Source organism: Stegostoma tigrinum, chromosome 1 (genome assembly GCF_030684315.1).
Source record: "Stegostoma tigrinum isolate sSteTig4 chromosome 1, sSteTig4.hap1, whole genome shotgun sequence".
Taxonomy (NCBI): Eukaryota; Metazoa; Chordata; class Chondrichthyes; order Orectolobiformes; family Stegostomatidae; genus Stegostoma; species Stegostoma tigrinum.
The window spans coordinates 180,962,490-180,986,131 of NC_081354.1; the positions used below are offsets into that span (position 1 = coordinate 180,962,490).

Consider the following 23,642-nt stretch of genomic DNA (forward strand, 5'->3'; position numbering starts at 1 on the left):
ATTTATTGCCCATCCCTAATTGCCCGGAGAGCAGTTAAGAGTCAACCACATTGCCATGGGTCTGGAGTCTCATGTAGGCCTGACCAGGTAAGGATGGCAGTTTCCTTCCCTAAAGGACATTAGTGAACCAGGTGGGTTTTTCCTACAATCAACAATGGATTCATGGTCATCATTAGACCCTTAGTTCCATATACTTATTGAATTCAAATTCCACCGTCTGCCATGGCGGGATTTTTACCCAGGTCCCCAGATCCTGGGTCTCTAGATTATCAGTCCACTGATAATACCACTGGGCCAACGCCTCTGCGTGAAGTACCTAGGTACAAAATCGTAGGTATGGAGTAGAATATAAAAGAATAATATTGAAATTTTAACTTCACAGTCCTTCCTAAGTGCTCAGCCATGTGCCTGGATCGGGGCTCTTCCACCCCGACACTGAGACCATCACCAGCTCTAGCCTCCTCACCGTACTCCTGCCACAGAACCATGTCACCATCCTTTGGTACCACCATGCCTCTGCAATGACGTCACTGCCGTGAGACCATGCTGGGCTGATCTGGGTGCCCTGTCTTTTGTTTCTGACTTCTACCAGAGTACTGGGTCCTTACTCTGCTCCCATCATGCCCTAAGATCAGAGCACACTGAGATGCATGAACATTAAGTAGTTTTATGAAACATAATGCACCAGAGAGGGTAGACATGAATCTGTCTGGAATCCTTCCTGTACAGGATCTGGTCCCATCTTGTTCTAACATCATTGTTCCGAACATATGGGTTCAGTAGCCACTGTTTTGGTCTCACTGTATCATTCTTGTCATGAATTTTGTACTTGGTAAAGTGAATTATGCTAATGTTTGGTGAAATTCTAGCCTCCACTTCTTGATTGCAGATGCTCAGCCATGCACTTCCAGATTCTATGTAAAACATAATAATAGCTGCAACAACCGTTCTAAGAAATTCCCAAAGCTCAGGTCTCAAGGTGAGGACTTCAGTGAAGTTTCTGAAAGCTGTCTGAAACAAGGTTGCGTCAGTTATAAGGAACTACATCGAAAGTGTCCATAAAATATAGGGGCAGAATTCAGGCCATCTGGCACACCGAATCTGCTCCACTATTCGATCTTGGCTGGCATGTTTCTCAATCCCATTCTCCTACCTTCTTTGCTTAACCCTTGATCCCTTACTAATATATATTTTTTAAAAAACAGGATACATGGCTGTCATCATCTAGATCAATGTTTATTGCCCATCCTTAGTTGCCCAGAGGGCAGTTAAGAGTCAACTACATTGCTGTGTTTTTGGAGTCACATGTTGGCCAGACCAGGTCAGGACAGCAGATTCCCTTCCCTGAAAGACATTAGTGAACCAGATGGGATTTTCAACAGCAATCAGCATGAGATATACAGTTGCCATCAAATGATTTGCTATTGAATTCATATTTCACTAGTTGCCATGGTGGAATTCAAGCCACTGCCCCCAGACCATTATCTTGTGGCTTTTGATTATTCATCCAGTGACATTACCACCATCTCCCTGTACTAGCTTCAGAACAGCAGTCAGGGACTGCATTTGAGTTCCAATCACATTGGTGAAAGGCTATTGCCTAATACACTAAGCACCGTCCAGTCCCACTAAATCTCATTCCCGTTATCCCAGGTGCTGGTCAGATTGTCCTTTGCACAACATATCCTGAAAAATTAAAAATGGCCTTTCCCTGAGGCCTACGTTGCCCAGCAACCAGATTAAGTGAGGCAGTTTGGTTGGAACTGGCTCTCTTGACAAAGCTCTTGAAACTCATATGATGGAGCGACAGAGATAACTTGGATTCTGCAGAACATTAACATTGAGCTTGATTTTATGATTTGCGTTCACATTGGGGTTGGAAGGGGAATGTGAATATAAGTCCCCCAAGACAAGAAGATGGAGCTAATCAAGCATTTGTTATGTGCTTGAGTTTTATCCTTACCAGGCATCTCGTTGGGGTCAACACTCTTCTTTAAAAGAAAACAAACCTAACTGCTTGTTTGAAATATCAGAGTGTGTAAATCATGCAGTCTGTTTAATTGTCCCAAAACTGGGTGCTTGAAAATATTTAGCAATAAATTTTATTGACAGGCCAGACTGAATTTACCAGTGCTTTGGTCCCAGGAGAATGTAGCATTCTGGTCTATCAGCATAAATTAACCAATCTGAGTAAATATTCAGCGTTGTGTTGGAGCATTCACTGTCATCTATAATGTGTGTTGTGTCATTCTGTCTCTCTCTCTCTCTCTTTCTCTCTCTCTTTCTCTCTCTCTTTCTCTGGCTCATACTCACTTCTGTCTCATCCTTTCCCTTTCTTCCTCTTGTTTTTTCTCTCCTTCTCACAAGCTGCCTCCCCCACCCTCTCTCTCTCTCTCTATTTTGTTCATTCCTTGTCTAGTTCCTTTCTTTTCTCTTTCTCCCTCACATTGTCTCATCTCTCTTTCTGTCTTCCTTTCTCCACTTCCTCTCCCTCCATTCTTTCCCTCATACTTTTTTGCTGTCCCATCTGTGATAGAACATTATGGCACAGTACAGGCTCTTCGGCCCTCGATATTGTGCCAATCTGTCATACCAATCTGAAGCCCATCTAACCTACACTATTCCATGTACGTCCATACGCTTGTCCAATGATGACTTAAATGCACTTAAATTTGGCAAATCTACGACCGTTGCAGGCAAAGTGTTCCATTCCCTTACTACTCTCTGAGTAAAGAAACTACCTCTGACATCTGTCCTATATCTTTCACCCTACAATTTAAAGCTATGCCCCCTCGTGCTCGCTGTCACCATCCTAGGAAAAAGACTCTCCCTATCCACCCTATCTAACCCTCTGATTATTTTGTATGCTTCCACATCCTTCTTATAATGCGGTGACCAGAACTGTACGCAGTACTCCAAGTGCGGCCGCACCAGAGTTTTGTACAGCTGCAGCATAACCTCTTGGTTCTGGAACTCGATCCCTCTATTAATAAAAGCTCAAACACTGTATGCCTTCTTAACAGCCCTGTCAACCTGGGTGGCAACTTTCAAGGATCTGTGTACACGGACACCGAGATCTCTCTGCTCATCTACACTACCAAGAATCTTACCATTAGCCCAGTACTTTGCCTTCTGGTTACTCCCACCAAAGTGCATCACCTCACACTTGTCAGCATTAAACTCCATTGGCCACCTCTCTGTCCAGCTCTGCAGCTTATTTATGTCTCTCTGCAACCTACAGCATCCTTCGTCACTATCCACAACTCCACCGACCTCAGTGTCATCTGCAAATTTACTAACCCATCCTTCTAAGCCCTCATCCAGGTCATTTATAAAAATGACAAACAGCAGTGGACCCAGCACCGACCCTTGCAGTACACCACTAGTAACTGGTCTCCAGGATAAACATTTCCCATCAACCACCACCCTCTGTCTTCTTTCAGCAAGCCAATTTCTGATCCAAACTGCTATATCTCCCACAATTCCATTCCTCCGCATTTTGTACAATAGCCTATTGTGGGGAACCTTATCGAACGCCTTGCTGAAATCCATATACACCACATCAACCGGTTTACTCTCATCTACCTGTTTGGTCAACTTCTCAAAGAACTCAATAAGGTTTGTGAGGCACGAGCTTCCCTTCACAAAACCGTGCTGACTATCCCTAATCAAATTATTCTTTTCTAGATGATTATAAATCCTATCTCTTATAACCTTTTCCAACACTTTACCAACAACTGAGGTGAGGCTCACTGGTCTATAATTACCAGGGTTGTCTCTACTCCCCTTCTTGAACAGGGGAACCACATTTGCTATCCTCCAGTCGTCTGGCACTATTCCTGTAGACAATGACGATTTAAAGATCAATGCCAAAGGCTCGGCAATCTCCTCCCTGGCTTCCCAGAGGATCCTAGGATAAATCCCATCCGGCCCAGGGGACTTATCTATCTTCACCCTCTGTCGGATTTCTAATACCTCTTTCTTGTGAACCTCAATCCCACCTAGTCTAGTAGCCTGTATCTCAGTATTCTCCTTGACAACATTGTCGTTTTCTAGAGTGAATATTGTTGAAAAATATTCGTTTAGCACTTCCCCTATCTCCTCTGACTCCACACACAACTTACTACTACTATCTTGATTGACCCTGATCTTACTTTCGTCATTCTTTTATTCCTTAAATACCTATAGAAAACCTTAGGGTTTACCCTGATCCTTTCCACCAACAACTTCTCATGTCTCCTCCTGGCTCTTCTGAGCTTTCTCTTCAGGTCTTTCCTAGCTACCTTGTAACCCTCAAGCGCCCTAACTGAGCCTTCACATCTCATCCTAACACAAGCCTTCTTCTTCCTGTTGACCAGACATTCCACTTCCTTCGTAAACCACAGCTCCCACGCTGTACAGCTTCTTCCCTGGCTGACAGGTACATACTTATCTAGGACACACAGGAGCTTTTCCTTGAATAGGCTCCACATTTCTAATGTGCCCATCCCCTGCAGTTTCCTTCCCCATCCTATGCTCCCTAAATCTTGCCTAATCTCATCATAATTGCCTTTCCCCCAGCTATAACTCTTGCCCAGTGGTATACACCTATCCCTTTCCATCACTAAAGTAAACATAACAGAATTGTGATCGCCATCACCAAAGTGCTCACCTACTTGCAAATCTAACACCTGGCCGGGCTTATTACCCAGTACCAAATCTAATGTGGCTTCGCCCCTTGTTGGCCTATCTACATACTATGTCAGGAAGCCCTCTTGCACACACTGGACAAAAACTGACCCGTCTATAGAACTTGAACTATAGTGTTCCCAGTCAATATTTGGAAAGTAGTAGACCCCGTGACTACTGCCCTGCCTCTCTTACACCTAACAAGAATCATCTTTGCTATCCTTTCCTCTACATCTCTGGACTATTCGAAGGCCTATAGAAAATTCCCAACAGGGTGACCTCTCCTTTCCTGTTTCTAACCTCCGCCCATACTACCTCAGTTGACGAGTCCCCAAACATCCTTTCTGCAACTGTAATACTGTCCTTGACCAACAATGCCACACCTCCGCCCCTTTTACCATCTTCTCTGTTCTTACTGAAACATCTAAATCCCGGAACCTGCAACAACTATTCCTGTCCCTGCTCTATCCATGTCTCTGAAATGGCCACAACATCGAAGTCCCAGGTACTAACCCATGCTGCAAGTTCACCCACCTTATTCCGGACGCTCCTGGCGTTGAAGTAGACACACTTCAATCCAACTTCTTGCTTGCCGGTGCCATCTTGTGTCCCTGAAACTTTATTTCAGACCACCCTACTCTCAACCTTTTCTATACTCGAACTACAATCTGTTTTATTTTACTTTTTTAATACTTCACTGATTCTCATGCACTGTCTCTCCCATTTCTCACTATTTTTTTCTATCTCATTCTCTCTTTCTCCTGTTCTTTTTCTGCAAGGTAGGTCAATAAACTTGCGGAGTGAGATTAAATGGAGTTTCCTGCATCAATGCTATAATTTAATCAAATTAGTCACAAACATGGAATCCAGCAAATAAACCTTTCTCAGAAACTCAGAAGTCACAAGCGCGAACTGATCAGCATTGGCATTCTTTCTTTAATTCCTGTAAGTTTAGAGGGGCAAAATATAATTTAGAAGACAACATTGCAAATGAAGAATGATATGCTATTTACAATGTTCCGCTGTGAAAGAGTGAACTCTCTAAAGGTAGTTCAAGACTCGGAGACGGCAAAGTAAGGCAGCACTTAAGAAATTTATTCAAACAAAACACCAGTATAGATTCTGGGTGGTGAAGGGGGTGCGAGGGTGGAGTTACAAAACTTACTCAGGGATTTGATTCGAATACAATGGTCAGAAAGTATTTATTTTGGACTGTTAAACAAACAGGCTGAAGCAACCCTGAAACTATATTGATGGCTATGCACATATAGCATTGGCAGTAAATCTGATAACCCCACAGTTTACTATCAGTGGTATATGGGCTCCTACATTATCACACTGGGGACAATTGTCCATTGAAAACTTTATCAAAAATAGACATGCAATTACTCATCACACCTCGCCCTGAGCCCTTGCCACTAACCTCTGCAGAGTAGTTTGTTTCCTGCCTGTAACATCCAATGGCCTGTACCCTTGGGAACTGTTTTCCATCTAGCAGCCTGCCTCTGCAGCAGCAAACAAATGCTCTTTCAATCCTTACTTTTAACCCGTACCTATATATTTGTCCCTTACTACAGATCTGTGAGAAAACTATACTTCTATTAGAAATGTACACTTATACACTCTTGCCCCATCTCAATGTAAACCTGAATTTTAATTTTGCTAACACTGTTGACTATCCTGCTTTCAGAATTAAATTGATTTCACATTTCTCTGGGTTTGATAAAAAAAAATGTTTGGGACCTCTTCAAATTTCATTGATTTGATGTATAGTAGTCACATGTACCTAAGAGCAGTGAAAAGTTTTGTTTTGCGTGCAGTACAGGCAGGTCATAGCATACAAAGGCACATAGATCTTAAGGTGTTTAAACAGAGCGAGGCATACAGGGTTACAGCTGTGCAGGAGGTGTGCAAAAGCAAGATAAACATTTGACATGAAATTTGAGATGCCCACTCAGCAGTGTAATAAGACCATAACACCATAAGACATAGGAGTGGAAGTAAGGCCATTCGGCCCATCAAGTCCACTCTGCCATTTAAATCATGGCTGATGGGCATTTCAACTCCACTTCCCTGCACTCTCCCCGTAGCCCTTGATTCCTTCTGAGATCAAGAATTTGTCGATCTCTGCCTTGAAGGCATCCAACGTCCCGGCCTCCACTGCACTCTGTGGCAATGAATTCCACAAGCTCACCACTCTCTGGCTGAAGAAATGTCGTCTCATTTCAGTTTTAAATTTACCCCCTCTAATTTTAAGGCTGTGCCCACGGGTCCTTGTCTCCCTGCCTAACGGAAACAACTTCCTAGCGTCCACCCCTTCTAAATCATACATTATCTTGTAAGTTTCTATTAGATCTCCCCTCAACCTTCGAAACTCTAATGAGTACAAACCCAGGATCCTTAGCCGTTCATCATACGTTAAACCTACCATTCCACGGATCATCCATGTGAATCTCCGCTGGACATGCTCCAGGGCTAGTATGTCCTTCCTGAGGTGTGGGGCCCAAAATTGGACACAGTATTCTAAATGGGGCCTAACTAGAGCTTTATAAAGCCTCAGAAGCACATCGCTGCTTTTATATTCCAACCCTCTTGAGATAAACGACAACATTACATTCGCTTTCTTAATCACGGACTCTACCTGCAAGTTAACCTTTAGAGAATCCTGGACCAACACTCCCTGATCCCTTTGTACTTCTGCTTTGCGAATTTTCTCACCATTTAGAAAATAGTCCATGCCTGTATTCTTTTTTCCAAAGTGCAAAACCTCACATTTACTCACATTGAATTTCATCAGCCATTTCCTGGACCACTCTCCTAAACTGTCTAAATCTTTCTGCAGCTTCCCCACTTCTTCAGTACTACCTGCCTGTCCACCTACCTTTGTATCATCGGCAAACTTCACCAGAATGCCCCCAGTCCCTTCATCCAAATCATTAATGTATAAGGTGAACAGCTGCGGCCCTAACACTGAACCCTGCGATAACCCTGATAGATAACATCCACTGGGTTTCCCTGGTCTAACATACTTGTTACCTCTTCAAAGAATTCTAACAGGTTTGTCAGGCACAACCTCCCCTTACTAAAACCATGCAGATATCTATCCACCTATTTCAGTGTCATCCACAAACTCACTAATCATGACTTGTACATTCTTACCTGAGAAGTTATACCCGCATCACAGGAAAGAATGAAAAGGGGATAATGAGCCAATTGGATTTTTGCAGCAATCTGAATAACCACATGGTCAAGTAAATTCAGAAATAACCTTTAAACCGAGGCTGTGGGAAACGAAGAAAATTGAGCTGGTCGAGGCCATTTGGCCTATCCAGCCGATTGCAGCAATCAACCTGATCAAGGCTGATCCTCCATCTCAGTCCCAAGTACCTGCGTTCCTATGTCCTGTGACACTTTTCATCTCCACATCCTTATAAGATCATCAAGAAATCAAACAGGAAATTCAAATGTTCAAATAAATTCAGTACTCAAACAGTAGTACGAATGTGAAAAACACTATAACAGGGATGACTGAGGGTGAATAGACTTGATGCATTCCATGGGAGGATAGTATGTGCATGAAGGTGAAGGTTATGATAACAGACGAGGATGAGTAAATGCGGGAGGAAGTTCAAGTGGAACCTAACTACCAGCATGGATAATTGGGCTGTTTCTGTGCTGTACATGCAATGTAAATTCACATTGGCAGGAAGCCACAGTTGGCTTTGAACTTAGTCGTTTTGCATTACTAAGGCAGTAACAAGATCATGTTTGTAACTTAGGGACAAGAAGGAGAGAGTGCTTACATGGGATGTATGGCACAGGAACAGACCATTCATCCCAGCTAGCCTTTACACTTGTGTTGCAGAATCACAGAAGTGTAACGGCGCAGAGGGAGACCACTCACCCGCTGAGTGCACACTAGCATTCCAAATAAGCATCACAACTTAGTGTTATTTTCCTCCCTTTACCTCATGGCCCTACTCATTGGTTCAATTTAGATAATAACCCAATTCACTCTTCACACAGAGAGTCTTAGGCGTGTGGAATGCGCTGCCGGCAGTGATAGTGGAGTCAAATGCATTAGGAACAGTTAGGTGACTCATGGATAGGCACAAGAATGATAATAAGATGGAGGGTATGCAGAGCAGTTTGATAGGAAAATAGGTCAGCTCAACATTGTGGGCCGAAGGGCCTGTACTGTGCAGTACAGTTCTATGTTCTATGTTCTACAAATGTTTCCATTGAATCCTCCAGCCTCTGAAAGCATTCCCAGGAATTGCATTTCCAGACTCAAACCAATCATCGGGTGAAAACATTTTCTCATATTGCATTTGCTTCTTTTCCAAGTCATTTTGAATGTGTACATCTCATTTTTGATCATTTACAAGCAAGAATAAAGTTTCTCCATATGTACTCTAGTCAACCCTCTCATGCTTCTGAAAGCTTCTACCAGATCTTGTTGTTGCCTTCTTCTCTCCAATCTGTCCTCATAATTGAAGTTCCTCACCCCAGGAGCTATTCTTGTAAATAGCTTCCCTGGTCTTTCTAATACATTCACATTCTTCTTATAATGTCATACCCAGAAATGTACACAAGACTCAATTGGAAATCTATCTGTCGTCTTGTACAATCACCTCCTTGCTCTTGTATATTAGGCCCCTGCTGGTGGGACAGGACATATCCATGTATGTTAACAGTGGTGTCTGGGATATTTTCAGTCAGGTATGATTCCATGAGGATGACAGTGCCAGGTTAATCCTTGGCTAGCCTCTCAGACAGCTCTCCCAATTAAAGCACTAGCCCCCAGATATTAGTAAGGAGAACTTTGCAGGGTCGACAGGACTGTTTCTACCATTCACTTTTCCAGTGGCTAGATCGATGCCAGGTGATTCATCCAGTTTTATTTCTTTGTATCAATTTATACAACTGAGAGGATACTACATGCTTTACTTCCTGATCTGTCTACCCATCCTGCTGTTCTCAATAATCTATACACATATACACCCAGGTACCCCTGCTCTTGCACTCTCTCTTCGAATTGTACCCTCCAGTTGATATTTTCTTCCAATGTTCCTCTGAGCAAAAGTGCATCACCTCATACTTCTCTGCACTGAACCTCATCAACCTCAGTCCATCATTTGGTCGAATAAAAACCAAAAGAATTGTGGATGCTGTAAATCAGAAACAAAAACAGAAGTTGCTGGGAAAGCTCACCAGGTCTGGCAGCATCTGTGGAGAGAAGTTCTAAGGAAGGGGCACCGGACCCAAAAGATTAACTCTGATTTATCTCCACAGGTGCTACCAGACCTGCTGAGCTTTTCCAGCGCCAATTTGTCAATGCCCTTTTGGAGTTCAACATTGTTCTCCTCACAGTTAACAACTCTTTCAAGTTTAATGTAATCTGCAAACTTCAAAATTTCCTCCTTCAGCCCAAGCTCTGGGTCTTTAATATATATCCAGGAAAAAGAGGGGAAAGTTGTGCCCTAAGTGAAATAAGGAAAGGAGCAGAAGAGTGAATGAAAAAATTGATAACACATCATTCAACATGTCCCAAAGCATTTTCTAGACAGTGAAGTACTTAGACTCCTCAAGTTTCAAGCCCTTGGACCCATTCCTGCTCTCTCTCCAATGTGCTCATATTGTGCCTGTAGTGTGGCACACAGATCTAGATACAATACTCCACAATTGGTTTTCACAGCAGTAATAAAAGAGAGATAAGAAAGGTGGGAGGAGCGAGGAAGTCCGTTGGAAAGAATGGACCGGTCAAACTAACCCGGAGACAGCAAGTTGGTGCAATCTTAACCTTTCACCGTTGCATTCTCTGCCTCTTGATAAAGAATTTGCTTTTGACATTATATTTATGCTTTGATCAAAGAAGCGAGTTGGACTAATCGTTGCTTCTTGTACGTGCCAGTCACAGTGAGAGCTAAGGTTTGACCTTTTCAGTTCTAATTTGCTTTTCACGCTTCAGACTGTCAGCTCAGCTTAATGCACATCAGTGTACTGATGCGGGGACGAAGCAAAGGCAAGAAAGTCTTCACATTGTCATTCAATAAACAACATAAAAGAAAACAGAAAAAGCAACACAGAATGCAATGACAATTTGGCATTTCCTGTTGGAATGCTGCAATATGGATTTGCAAACTTTATCGATGTGTATTAGTGTTGCACAGAGTGGAGGGAGATGCTGACCTAGTAATATTATCACTGGACTGTTAATCCAGACGCCCAGAGGCCCAGATTATGTTCGAGGGGCCTGGGTTTGAATCCCACCATGGCAGGTGGTGGAATTTGATGTGATTAAATATCTGGAATTAAGAATCTAATGATGACCATGAATCCATTGGCAATTGTTGGGAAAACTCCCATCTGGTTCACTAATGTCCCTTTAGGGAAGTAAACTGTCATCCTTACCTTGATAATAAGGTGTGAAGCTGGATGAACACAGTAGGCTGAGCAGCATCTCAGGAGCACAAAAGCTGACCTTTCGGGCCTAGATCCTTCATCAGAGAGGGGGATGGGGTGAGGGTTCTGGAATAAATAGGGAGAGAGGGGGAGGCGGACCGAAGATGGAGAGACAAGAAGATAGGTGGAGAGGAGAGTATAGGTGTGGAAGTAGGGAGGGGATAGGTCAGTCGAGGGAAGACGGACAGGTCAAGGAGGTGGGATGAGGTTAGTAGGTAGGAAATGGAGGTGCGGCTTGAGGTGGGAGGAAGGGATGGGTGAGAGAAAGAACAGGTTAGGGAGGCAGAGACAGGCTGGGCTGGTTTTGGGATGCAGTGGGGGGAGGGGAAGAGCTGGGCTGGTTGTGTGATGCAGTGGTGGGAGGGGATGAACTGGGCTGGTTTTGGGATGCGTTTGGGGAAGCGGAGATTTTGAAGCTGGTGAAGTCCACATTGATACCATTGGGCTGCAGGGTTCCCAAGCGGAATATGAGTTGCTGTTCCTGCAACCTTCAGGTGTCATCATTGTGGCACTGCAGGAGGCCCATGATGGACATGTCGTCTGTGGAATGGGAGGGGGAGTTGAAATGGTTCGCGACTGGGAGGTGCACTTGTTTACTGCGAACCGAGCGGAGGTGTTCTGCAAAGCGGTCTCCAAGCCTCCGCTTGGTTTCCCCAATGTAGAGGAAGCCACACCGGGTACAGTGGATACAGTATACAGTATACCCGAAGGTTGCAGGAACAGCAACTCATATTCCGCTTGGGAACCCTGCAGCCCAATGGTATCAATGTGGACTTCACCAGCTTCAAAATCTCCCCTTCCCCCACCACATCCCAAAACCAGCCCAGTTCATTCCCTCCCCCCACTGCATCCCAAAACCAGCCCAGCCTGTCTCTGCCTCCCTAACCTGTTCTTCCTCTCACCCATCCCCTCCTCCCACCCCAAGCCGCACCTCCATTTCCTACCTACTAACCTCATCCCACCTCCTTGACCTGCCCGTCTTCCCTGGACTGACCTATCCCCTCCCTACGGCCTGCTGTGTTCATCCAGCTTCACGCTTTATTATCTTGGATTCTCCAGCATCTGCCGTTCCCATTATCTCTGTCATCCTTACCTTGTCTGGCCTACATGTGACTCCAGACCCACAGCAATGTGGTCAACTCTGAACAGCCATCTGGGCAATTAGGGATGGGCAATAAATGCTGCCTGGCCAGCAATGCCCTCATCCTGTTAATGAATAAAGAAAAAAAAGGCCAGCAGGCATATGATGTCCTTGCTGGCCTCTGCAAGAGCAATTCAGCTTGACCATTTAGCCCCAAAAAAAATTCAGATAGGATAAATGGAGAGGTTGGGTGGGTTAGACATGGGGAATGGGTCTGGGTGGGATGCTCTTCGGAGGGGTCATGTGGACTTGTTGGGCCGAATAGCCTGTTTCCACACTGTGGGGTATCTGTGTTAAATTGCCCATTTTGTGCAGGCTAGGTGGATTAGATATGGGAAATGTAAGGCTATAGGTTGGGGATGGGTCTGTCAAATGGCAGTGTGAATTTCATCGTATGCCCATTTCATCATATTTCATCATATCGTCAATGCCCCTCGGGGTTCCTTCCCCTTAAGCTACCACACCTAGTCTACCTCATTACACCTCATCAAATCCAGAATTGTCTGTTCCCTATTGGCCCCAACCCAAGCTATTCCAAAAAAACACGTCTTGTCGATGTAGTGATTATAACAAGACCAGCCAGATGGACTCCATGGAATATAACTTGATATGGTGGATGACCTCGACCCTCCTCCCTCCGGACCAACCTCAGGGAATCTCTCTCCCATTGCTCTCCATCTTCGGTCCGCCTCCCCCTCTCTCCCTATTTATTCCAGAACCCTCACCCCATCCCCCTCTCTGATGAAGGGTCTAGGCCCGAAACGTCAGCTTTTGTGCTCCTGAGATGCTGCTTGGCCTGCTGTGTTCATCCAGCCTCACATTTTGTTGTCTTGTTATGGTGGATGTTAATCTGGTGCAATCAAGGAGCCTGGGTGCTACATTTAAACAGGAGTGTCAGATATCCTGTTGACTCTGAGACTAGGCTCAGTGTCAAGGACTCTTCTGGTGTGGATAAAGAGTGACTTGGTGACAGGACACCAGCCGTTGTGGAGTTATTTCAGTAGACATTCTATGAATTCTTTTTCTTGAGATCCGGTACGTTCCTAATTTTTACAGTCCACCTGCATATTGAAGTCCCCCATGGTTATTGTAATAGTGCCTTTCTTTTCTTTTCTTCATAGTGCATGTCTTTTCTATCTCCTAATTTCACATCCACATCCTGAATATTGCAAGGAGGCTTATATACATCTCCTGTCAGGGTCACTTCTGCTTTGTAATTCGCCAACTCTACCTAAAGGGACTCTACACCCTCTGACTCTATGTTACTTTTTGCTACTGATTTCCTTTCATTTCTTACTGAGGTAGCCCTGTCCCCTCTGCCTGCCCTTTCAATAAGGTCAGAAGTCAGATGACACCAGGTTATAGTCCAACAGGTTTGTTTGAAATCACAAGCTTTCAGAGCTCTGCCCCTTCGTCAGGTGAAGTGACTTCCCATGACGAAGGGGCAATGGTCAGAAATCTTGTGATTTCAAATAAACCTGTTGGACTATAACCTGGTGTCATTTGACTTCTGACCTTGTCCACCCCCAGTCCAACACCAGTACCTCCATGTCATGTCCCTTCAATAAGATGCATATCACTGGATGTTTAGTTTCTAGCCCTGATCTCCTTGCGACCACATCTCAATGATACACACAATATTGTACTAGCTAATTTCAATCTGTGATACAAGCTCATTTACCTTGTTTCGTATGCTGTGTGCATTTAAGTACAACATCCTCAATGTTGTCACCTGATCTTCTGTGCCTGAGTTAGAGTCCTGACCCTTTACATGCTGTGTCCTATCACTCGATCTGACAAGTGGGGATGGTGGTGGGAGGGGAGGCTTCAGTGATGACAACACAATACATTTGGGTGGCACGGTGGCTCAGTGGTTAGCACTGCAGCCTCACAGTTCCAAGGACCCAGGTTCAATTCCAGCCTCAGGTATCTGTCTGTGTGGAGTTTGCACATTCTCCCCGTGTCTGTGTGGGTTTCCTCCGGGTGCTCCGGTTTCCTCCCACAGTCCAAAGATGTGCAGGCTGGGTGGATTGGCCATGCTAAGTTGCCCGTAGTGTTCAGGGATGTGTGGGTTACAGGGGGACAGGTCTGGGCGGGACGCTCCAAGGGGCGGTGTGGACTTCTTGGGCCGAAGGGCCTGTTTCCACACTGTAGGGAATCTAATCTATCTAATCTAATACTGGTTAGATTCTGTCTTGTTGGCAGTGGTCATTGTGTGACAGTTATCATAAGTGCTACTTGTCAGACAAAGTAGCAGCTTAGGCCAGTTTGTTTGTATGAGGTGTATTTTTCATGATTCATGCAGCTCTGTCTGGAGTGGCCAATGGTAGATGGTTATAATCCAGAGACTAATGCTCTGGGGGGCATGGAGTCAAATCTTGCAGTGGCAGCTAGTAGAATTTTATTTCAAAATGCAGTTTAGCACCACCTCTTCAAGGGCATTTCAGGATGCACAAAATTGCTGACATTGCCACATCCTCTAATTAAGATTAAAAATATCTGGAATTAAGAAGAAACTTAATCTCTAGCAACTCTAGCAACTTAATCTCTAGAAACTTAATCTCTACCAACACAAATGATCCTTTCTCGGTGTAAGACCACATCTTGTTCACTTTAGCGAAGGAAACCTGCCATCCACGGCAATGTGATTGACCATAGTGAGCCATTCACTTCAAGGAGAATCAGGAAAAGGCAACAAATTTTGGCCTTGCCTGTGACACCGACATCCTGCTAAAGAATACATTTTGGGGAGAATAAGCATTCAGCTGCATTTTGTTGAGACTTCACGGGGGTGTGTTGTCAATAATCCCATGCCTGCTACTTCCTGGCTGCACAATAATTAAGTCTTCCTTGAAAACATACAACATTTCGGCCTAGATAATAAAATGTGAGGCTGGATGAACACAGCAGGCCCAGCAGCATCTCAGGAGCACAAAAGCTGATGTTTCGGGCCTAGACCCTTCATCAGAGAGCTTTCTGTGGCAGAGAATCTAAAAGGCTCACCACTCTCTGGGTGAAGACATTTCTACTCATCCCAGTTTTAAATAGCCTGCCTTGTGTCCTCAGGCTGTGAAGCTTTTTTTTTTCTGATCTCTTCCATCCTTGGGAACATCTTTCCTGTGTTTACCCTGTCTAGTCCCGTTGGAATTTTATAGGTTTCTATGAGAACCGCATCTCATTCTTCTAAACTCCAGTGAATATCACCAGGCTAGTGTCTCTCCAGAGTCAGTTTGGCAAACCTTTGTTGTACTCCCTCTATGGTCAGAACATCCTTCCTCAGATGAGGAGACCAAAGCTCTGACACTACTCCAGGTGTGGTGTAATTGTATGAGAGGCCCCATATAATTACAGCAAGGCATCTCTGCTCCTGCTCCTGTTCTTGAATCTTCTCACTATGAAGGTCAACACATTATTTTGCCTGATTGTGCCTTTGATGCCATTGAACCATGGAGTCATATTGCATGGAAACAGCCTGTTAGACCCAACTAGTCCTTGGGTGACCAGGTTTCATATACTGAACTTCCATTTGCCTGCAGTTGGCCCATATTCCTTTGAACCTTCCCAATTAATTTTCCTGTCCAAACGTCTTTTAAATGTTATTACTGTGTCTGTCTTTCCCACTTCCCCTAGAGCCCGTTCCTTATATGCGTGTGGCTGGTTCAGAACCCACAGTGTCCTCTCTTTCTTATGTTCTGCTGTAGAGGTTTGAACCAGCTGGGATGCTCGCTTGGCTCTATCAGAGGGCAGTTAAGAATGAGCCACAAAAAATAAGAGTTGCTGGGAAAGCTTAGCAGGTCTGGCAGCATGTGTGAAGAGAAAATCAGAGTTAATGTTTCAAGCCCAGTGATCCTTCCTCAGAACTGGTTCGTTAAGCCTGATGTTTTCTTTGCAGATGCTGCCAGACCTGCTGAGCTTTTCCACCAACCTCTGTTTTTTGTTCCTGATTTACGGCATCCACACATTTGAAGTCATAATCTTCTGGCACTTAAGTCTGAGATCATGGGTCCTGTGGTACCTCTCAGTCCAACAGTTGTTCTGCTTGCTGTACCAACACCTCTCAAGCACAATGCGTTCAAAAAATCTTCGATTGTCTGTGAGCTATTCAAAGGGAGTAGAATTAATGAGGCGACAGAAAACAAAATCATTTCAGTTCACTTCAGATATTTCATCAAAGTTCCTCAGAGCTCTGTTGAATATCAATAAATTGGATTACAGGTGATTATTAGGGGAAAACATAACTCAACAACCTTGAACATTAATCATCAAGATTTGAGTTTAATTTTCCTCAGGATATGTGGTAAAGTGAAAACTAATTTAAAAGTGTTGCTTTGAGAAATAATGTTTTAGGGGGCTAGATTGCTGGGGAACTGCTTGGAATGAAATAAATGTATTTTGACTAATTGATATTTGATTTCACTCTGCATTAGTGCATCCAGGTATATTTTTTACAGATGAAAATATGGACGCATTTCTCAATTTTGCTCAACTTCTGCCACCAATTAACATCACATTGGAATTAAATGTCTTGTATAAACAGGACTGGAAGAACAAGTGACTGGGAGACACGTAAGAGCTGAGGAGCTAGATGGGAGATGATGGCCTGGTTGTATTATTGCTGGCCTGTTAATCCAGAGACCCGGGCAATGTTTTGGGGACCTGGGTTCAATTCCTGCGATGTGGTTGACACTTAACTGCCCACTGGGCAATTAGTGGTGGGCTATAATGTTGACATAGGCAATGATGCTCTCATTTTGTGAATGAATTTTTAAAAATTCATGAGGAGGCCATTTGGCCCATCAAGTCTGCTCTGCCATTGAATTAGATCATGCCTGAATTTCTACCTTGATATCATTTTCCTGCACTGTCCCCATATCCATTAATACTTTTTAATTATCTAGAAATCTATTGATCTCAGTCTTGAATACAAATGACATGGCCTCCATCATCCTCTGAGGTAGAGATTTCTAAAGATTGTAAGTCCCTCCTTGTCTCAATCCCAACTGGCCTTTCACTCACTCTGAAATTGTGCCCCCTGCTTCTGGCAACCTCAGCCAGGGGTAAACCACCTTCCTGCATCTAGCCTCTTGATCCCTGTAAGAATTTAGTGTGCTTCAATGAGATCATCCTTGTTCTTCTAAACCTTCAAAAATATAACTCCTCAATCTCCCTTCCACATGGGACAATCCTGCTATCCAAGGGATCAGTCTGGTTGCATTCCTTCTATGGCATATATGAAAAGCCTTTGAAAGGCCTGCTCCTAATCCAATTTCAAGTCAGAGAAGGTAGTAGATAGGGGAGATGGTCACCCTACCTGCTTGCCTCTCTTCCACAGTCTCATACGTACCCAGTTGGCTCTGAAAAGTAATTGTGCAGACTGCGCCTGCAAAGGGATCCAGTCATCACCTCAGTGACTAGTGAGTGTACTGGAGACAATGGGCAACATATTAATGTCACTCAATCTTTTGAGAGGAGCGAAAGAGGAAAGCCAGGCAATTACAGACCACAAAGTCTAATATATGTGGTTGAGAAATTGTCAGAGTCTATAATCAATGTTGAGGTAACTGAACACCTTGAAATTTTCAACTATTAAGGGAGAGCCTGCATGGATTCATGACAACTCATTGACTTTTTGAAGCGATTACGAAGTGGAATGTCTATGGATGTTGTTTATATAGACTTGCAGAAGACATTTGCTTAATTCCCACATGAGAGACTGGTGAACACAGTAGAAGCCAAGGGACAGATGGCCTTTCTGGGAAGTTGGTTGAATGGCAGAAAGTAGGGATTAAGGGGTAGGTACTCAAATTGGCAGGATGTGATCAGTGGTGCTCACAAGATTCTGAGTTTGGCCCTCTGTTATTTATGTTATATATTAATGACATGGTTAACAGCATAGAAAGTCATATATCAAACTTTGCTGATGACACAGAGTTAAGTGTATTGCAGACAGTGTCGATGATGGCATGCAGTTAAAAACAGATATTGATACCTGTAATTAATGGGCAGAACTGTGGCAAATGGAGTTTAATGAATGTAAATGTGAGGTTATCCATTTTTGGACTGATAAGGATGAATCAAGGTAGTTTCCAAATGAAGTTAAATGGAGTGGATGTCCAATGAGACTTGGGGGCTCTGGAGCATAAATGTTTAAGATGTCAAGAATAGGTGCCTGAAATTATCAAGAAAGCCAAGAGAATGTTGGCCTTCATATCAAGAGAACTGGAATATAAGGATGCAGGTGTATTGTTGCAGTTATACAAAGCCTTGGTCAGACTCAGTTGGAGACTGTGAGCAGGTCTGGAAATTACACATTAGGAAGTATACATTGGCCTTGGGGGGAGTACAACATATATGTCAAAAATAATACCTGGATCGCAGGGGTTAAGATTAGAGGGAACATCATACAAATTAGACCTGGCTTCTCAAGAATTTAGATGGTGAAGGGGTGATATGATTGAAGCCTTCCGGATATTAACAGGAAAAATCCAGATAGATAATGATAAACTATTTCCACTGGTTGTGGATTCTAGAACTAAGGGGCATTGACTCAGAATTAAGGCCAGACCTGACAGAAGAGATGTTAGATATAACTTGCGCACACAAAGAGTGGTAGATGTTTGCAACTCTTCTACAAATGGCAATGGATGCTGGATCATTTGTTAATTTTAAATCTGAGATAGGTACATTTTTTGTTAAGCTAAGGGTGTTAAGGGAAATGGGCCCAAGGCAGATATATGGAGTTAGGCCAGAGACAGCCATGATCTCATTGAATGGTGGAACAGGCTCAAGGGGCTGAATGGCCTACTCCTATTCCTATGGATGTTTTGGATTGTCATTTTGCCTGTTGTTAGCTGCACTCCCTTAAAAAGGAGACCAGTTCCGCTGATGAATGGGGCACCCCGTTATTCTTTAAGTCACAATGCAGTATTTTCATTAGATTTGAAATAAAGGGACTTTAATTTGTGGATATTTAGCAAAGGCCCCTTTTGACCTGCTGTCTCCATCTCTGCTGAGATAGACAATTGTGGTTCAAGTTGGGGAACAGATTTATGGAAGACCGGAAGGTCAGGAAAATATTTTGCCATGATTCTTGCTCTTCAGTGCAGTCCAGTGAGGCCTGGCAACTTTGGTAGTAGCATTAGATCTGTCTACACTCAACTTTTTTTATTGCTTGTCTTGGAAATGCTTCCATTGAGGGTGGAACATACAACAACCCAAATGGATCATCTTAATTGTCTCATATTGATTACTGAAATGGAACTGAATACATAAGTAATTTAAGCCCAGCTTACACAAGCTGCCCTCAAAATGCGTCCCTTTATTTCTTCCCCCTTTTTAACCCTTGATGGGAAGTGGCCACAATGGATAAGACCAACAATTGTTACCCATCATCAAACTGAGTGGTTTATTTATCTATTTCAGAGGGCCATTAGGAGTCAACCACATCGATAGGTGTCAATTTCGTTGCTACTCTTGCTGAACTGAATTATTTTAATTATTGAATTTAAATCCCAACAGCTGCTGCATTGGGATATGAACCCATGTCCCTGAGATGTTAGCTTGAGCTCCTGATTTATGAGTCCAGCAACAACTACCACATTCCTCTGCCACCGTCCGACTAAAACAATGCTTTCTCCACCTCCAGGAATTATCCGTCCGGAGGTGCAGAGTCAAAAGCTGCATGTAACAGCCCAGGTGGGATCTGCAGTAGAAGTGTTGAGACGTTGGAAGGTTTGGGATAGAGAGATAAATATGACAGACCTTCCTGTTAAGAGATAAACCAGATGGAAGTGGCATTCAAGACCCTATATTTAACCATTTCTTTTCTTTTGCTTTTGTGACCCAGTGGACCGATGACCCATTTGCCTCACATATCCAGGATTTCCAAGGCTTTCAGACACAGCGGCAACTGAAGGAGAACTTGTACAATAAAATCATCGAATACTTTGACAAGGGCAAGGTAAGACCTGCCAACAAGAGTTACGCTTTCTCTGCTAGCTCTCAGGGCCATCCTTAACTCATTGACCCTGAAAATAATTCTGTCCAGTCGCTGATTCAAAGAGGCAAAAATATCTTGCATTTTTGTAGTACCTTCCACAACCTCAAGACCTCTGAAAGTATTCTTCAGGCAGTGAAGATTTTTGTTTTGGTCTTTTGGTGTTGGAAATGCAGTGGAAATTTTGCAAATAGCAAGTTCTGATAAACAGCAAGAAAGGCACAAGCAAATAATTTGTTTTGGTGGTGTTGATTGAGGAATTCAAGTATGCCTGAGCACTGGGAAAACCTCCTCTGCTCCGATTCACAATAAGCCAATGTGGTCAGGTTTCCTCTTGTCTGTAATTTTTAAAAATATCCTTTTGATTTGACACTGAAACAGAGAAGGGTTACCAGCACAAAAAGTGCAGAGTTCCTGCTGTACACAACAGTGGTTAACCTCTATAAATAGCCAACAATATAACCAGCACTTCTGTACATAAAATAAGGAGAGGCATATGTTCGGAAGTCAAACAAAACGTCACTGAGAAGTAATTGCATCATGCAGTAATGAACAGTGACCGGAGGTAAGATAAATGTTTTTCTTGAAGGAAATAGCTTTAAAGTGATCTTGCCTTAAGAGCTTCGCATTCTAGCCATTAAATAGCTATATTTAGGCTTGCAATACCTTCTGGTAGGAGTCTGAAAATCCATAGCTGAACAAAGGTTCATGATGCATATGCTCAATAAGAAAGAGATGCTCTGGGAGGTTTCAGACTGGTGAATACAGGAAATATAGGTAATTCACAGAATCACAGGAGTGTTTCAGTACAGAAGGAGGCCATTCAACCCATTATGTCTGCACCAGTTCGCAACATTTCAAAGTCATGTCAATAACAAGGATGCCTATGTCAGAGATAATAGGAACCGCCGATGCTGGAGAATCTGAGATAACAAGGTGTAGAGCTGGAGGAACACAGCAGGCCAAGCAGCATCAGAGGAGCAGGAAGGCTGACATTTCGAGTCTGGACCCTTCTTCAGAAATGTCAGACTTCTGTTTATTGATTTTAGCTCTACTTTCAAAAACCATAATTCCAACCAAACTCATCTCCAATCTCCAAGACCTAGGACTCTGCTCCCTCAGTCTGCGACTGCGTCCTTGACTTCCTGACCCGCAGACCACAATCAGTAGGGATAGGTGATAATCCTCATTGCCGATGCCCCACAAGGCTGCAAGCTCAGCCCCTTATTATACTCCTGATGCACTCTTGGCTGTGTGGCCACATTCTGCTCTAACTCCATTTACAAGACACCACTACCCTGGGTCCAATCTCAAACAACAGGAAAGAGATAGATAGCTTAGTAGCATGGTGTAAATGCAACAATCTCTCCCTCCATGTCAGCAAAATGAAGGAACTCGTCATCAACTCCAGGAACAGTGTGGAGGACACCCACACCCCCTGCCTTGATCAATGGTGCTGAGGTGGAGGTGGTCAAGAGCTTCAAGCTCCTAGGAGAAACTATCATCAACAATCTGATCTGGTCCATCCACCTCGACGCTACTGTCAAGAAAGCACACCGATGCTTCTACTTCCTCAGGAGGCTAAGGAAATTTGGCACGTCCACAGTGACTCTTACCAGATTTTTATAGATGCATCATAGAAAGTATCCTATCCAGATGTATCACAGCTTGATATCGCAACTGGTCTGCCTAAGACCGCAAGAAATTACAGAGTTGTGAACACAGCCCAGTCCGTCACACAAACCAGCCTTCCATCCATTGACTCTGTCTATACTTCCCACTGCCTTGGAAAGCAGCCAACATAATCAAAGACCCCTATCACTCTGTTATATTCTTTTCCACCCTCTTCCATCAGGCAGAAGATATAAAAGTTTGAAAACGCATACCAACAGATTCAAGAACAGCTTCTTCCGCGCTGTTCTCAGACTTATGAACGCACCTCTCATATGTTGGAGTTGATCTTTCACTGCACCTCCTCTGTAGCTGTAGCACTATATTCTGCATTCTGTTCTATTATCCTGTTGTACTTGCGTAAGGAATGACTTGTCTGGTTAGCACACGATACAACACTTCTCATTGTATCTCAATATGTGACAATGATCAAATTAAGTCAAATCAAATCTCCTGCCTTTTCCTCATAACCCTGCATGTTAGTTTAGTTTAAGTCATCATTGCCTTTGTCAATGCCTCGATTGAACATGTCTCTACCCACATTTCCAGGCACTGCATTCCAAAATCTCAGAGATAGCAGGAACTGTAGATGCTGGAGAATCTGAGATAACAAGGTGTAGAGCTGGATGAACACAGCAGGCCAAGCAGCATCAGAGGAGCAGGAAGGCTCAGGTTTCGGGCCTAGACCCTTCTTCAGAAAATCTAACTGCTTGCCAAGTGAAAAAGTTCCCTCCCACCTTTTGTATTTGTATTGTATTGCGTCTTTTATATTTTAAAACAGTGATGTCCATTTCCAAATGAAGTACTTCCACCCTGCCCACTTTGTCCGGTCTCCTCCTGACTTTGAAAAATTTTATCAAATCACCTCTTAAGCTTCTCACCTCCAAGGAAACCAGTCCAAACTTTCCTCACAACTGAAGCCTCATCCCTACAGTCATTCTCACAAACGTCTTCTTCTTACGTTCTCTGGCTAGATGCAGGTGGCATTAAGCAGCCTAGGAATCAATAGTTATCAGGGGTGAACTCTCTGGTTGGGGTCGTACGAGACACAAAGGAATATGGTTGTGGTTACAGGAGGTCAGTCATCTCGGCTGCAGAACATCTCTGCAGAAGTTCCTCAGTGCAGTGAGTCCTACATTCCTTGGCCTTTTGTTCCTGGATGGGACTTGAAAGCAGACATTCTAGTTTAGAGGCAGAGGCACTACTGATTGTACCATATGATCTCCATTGAGTTCCTGATGGACAAACGGTATTCCGTGAGATTGTGACTGGAGGTGAGCTCTCCCTCCACATCTCAACCAGTTTGCACCCCTTTACATGGGTTATGAAACTAACCTCCGCTGATGTTTCTCCACTGTCATCCAGTGGGGTGCCCATCTTCTTTACATATGAGGATACAGCATTATATGGCTCAATCTCATATTATGTCTGTTCATGCTCTCATGAAAAGCTTTGGGATATTTTGCTGTATGTGAACGTTGAGCGATTACTTCCTTGAATTGCTGTGGCGAGATGTTCTGTGAGTTTTTGGTGAGGTGCCGAGCTGGATGAACAAACCTTTTGATAAGGGTGAGACTCCCCAATGCATTCTGCACTCTGTCAATACAGTCCAGTGCTCCAGTGCTGCTGATCTGCTGCAGTCTGTCTCAAAGCCCAGTATGCCACGAAGGGCGAAAGCAGAATAAGTCAAACACTAGGACC

At 43.7% G+C, this 23,642-nt stretch overlaps 1 protein-coding gene across 3 annotated transcripts in view; it reads left to right on the forward strand.

Moving 5' to 3' along the window:
• Window positions 1–23,642, forward strand: part of LOC125454992 (dedicator of cytokinesis protein 2-like) — a 1,138,509-nt gene that overhangs the window by 1,013,050 nt on the left and 101,817 nt on the right. For all 3 annotated transcript variants that reach the window (XM_059650434.1, XM_059650430.1, XM_059650433.1), the window contains one exon: window positions 20,121–20,234. In XM_059650434.1, the coding sequence (XP_059506417.1) occupies window positions 20,121–20,234 (114 nt within the window). The remainder of the gene's footprint in view (window positions 1–20,120; window positions 20,235–23,642) is intronic.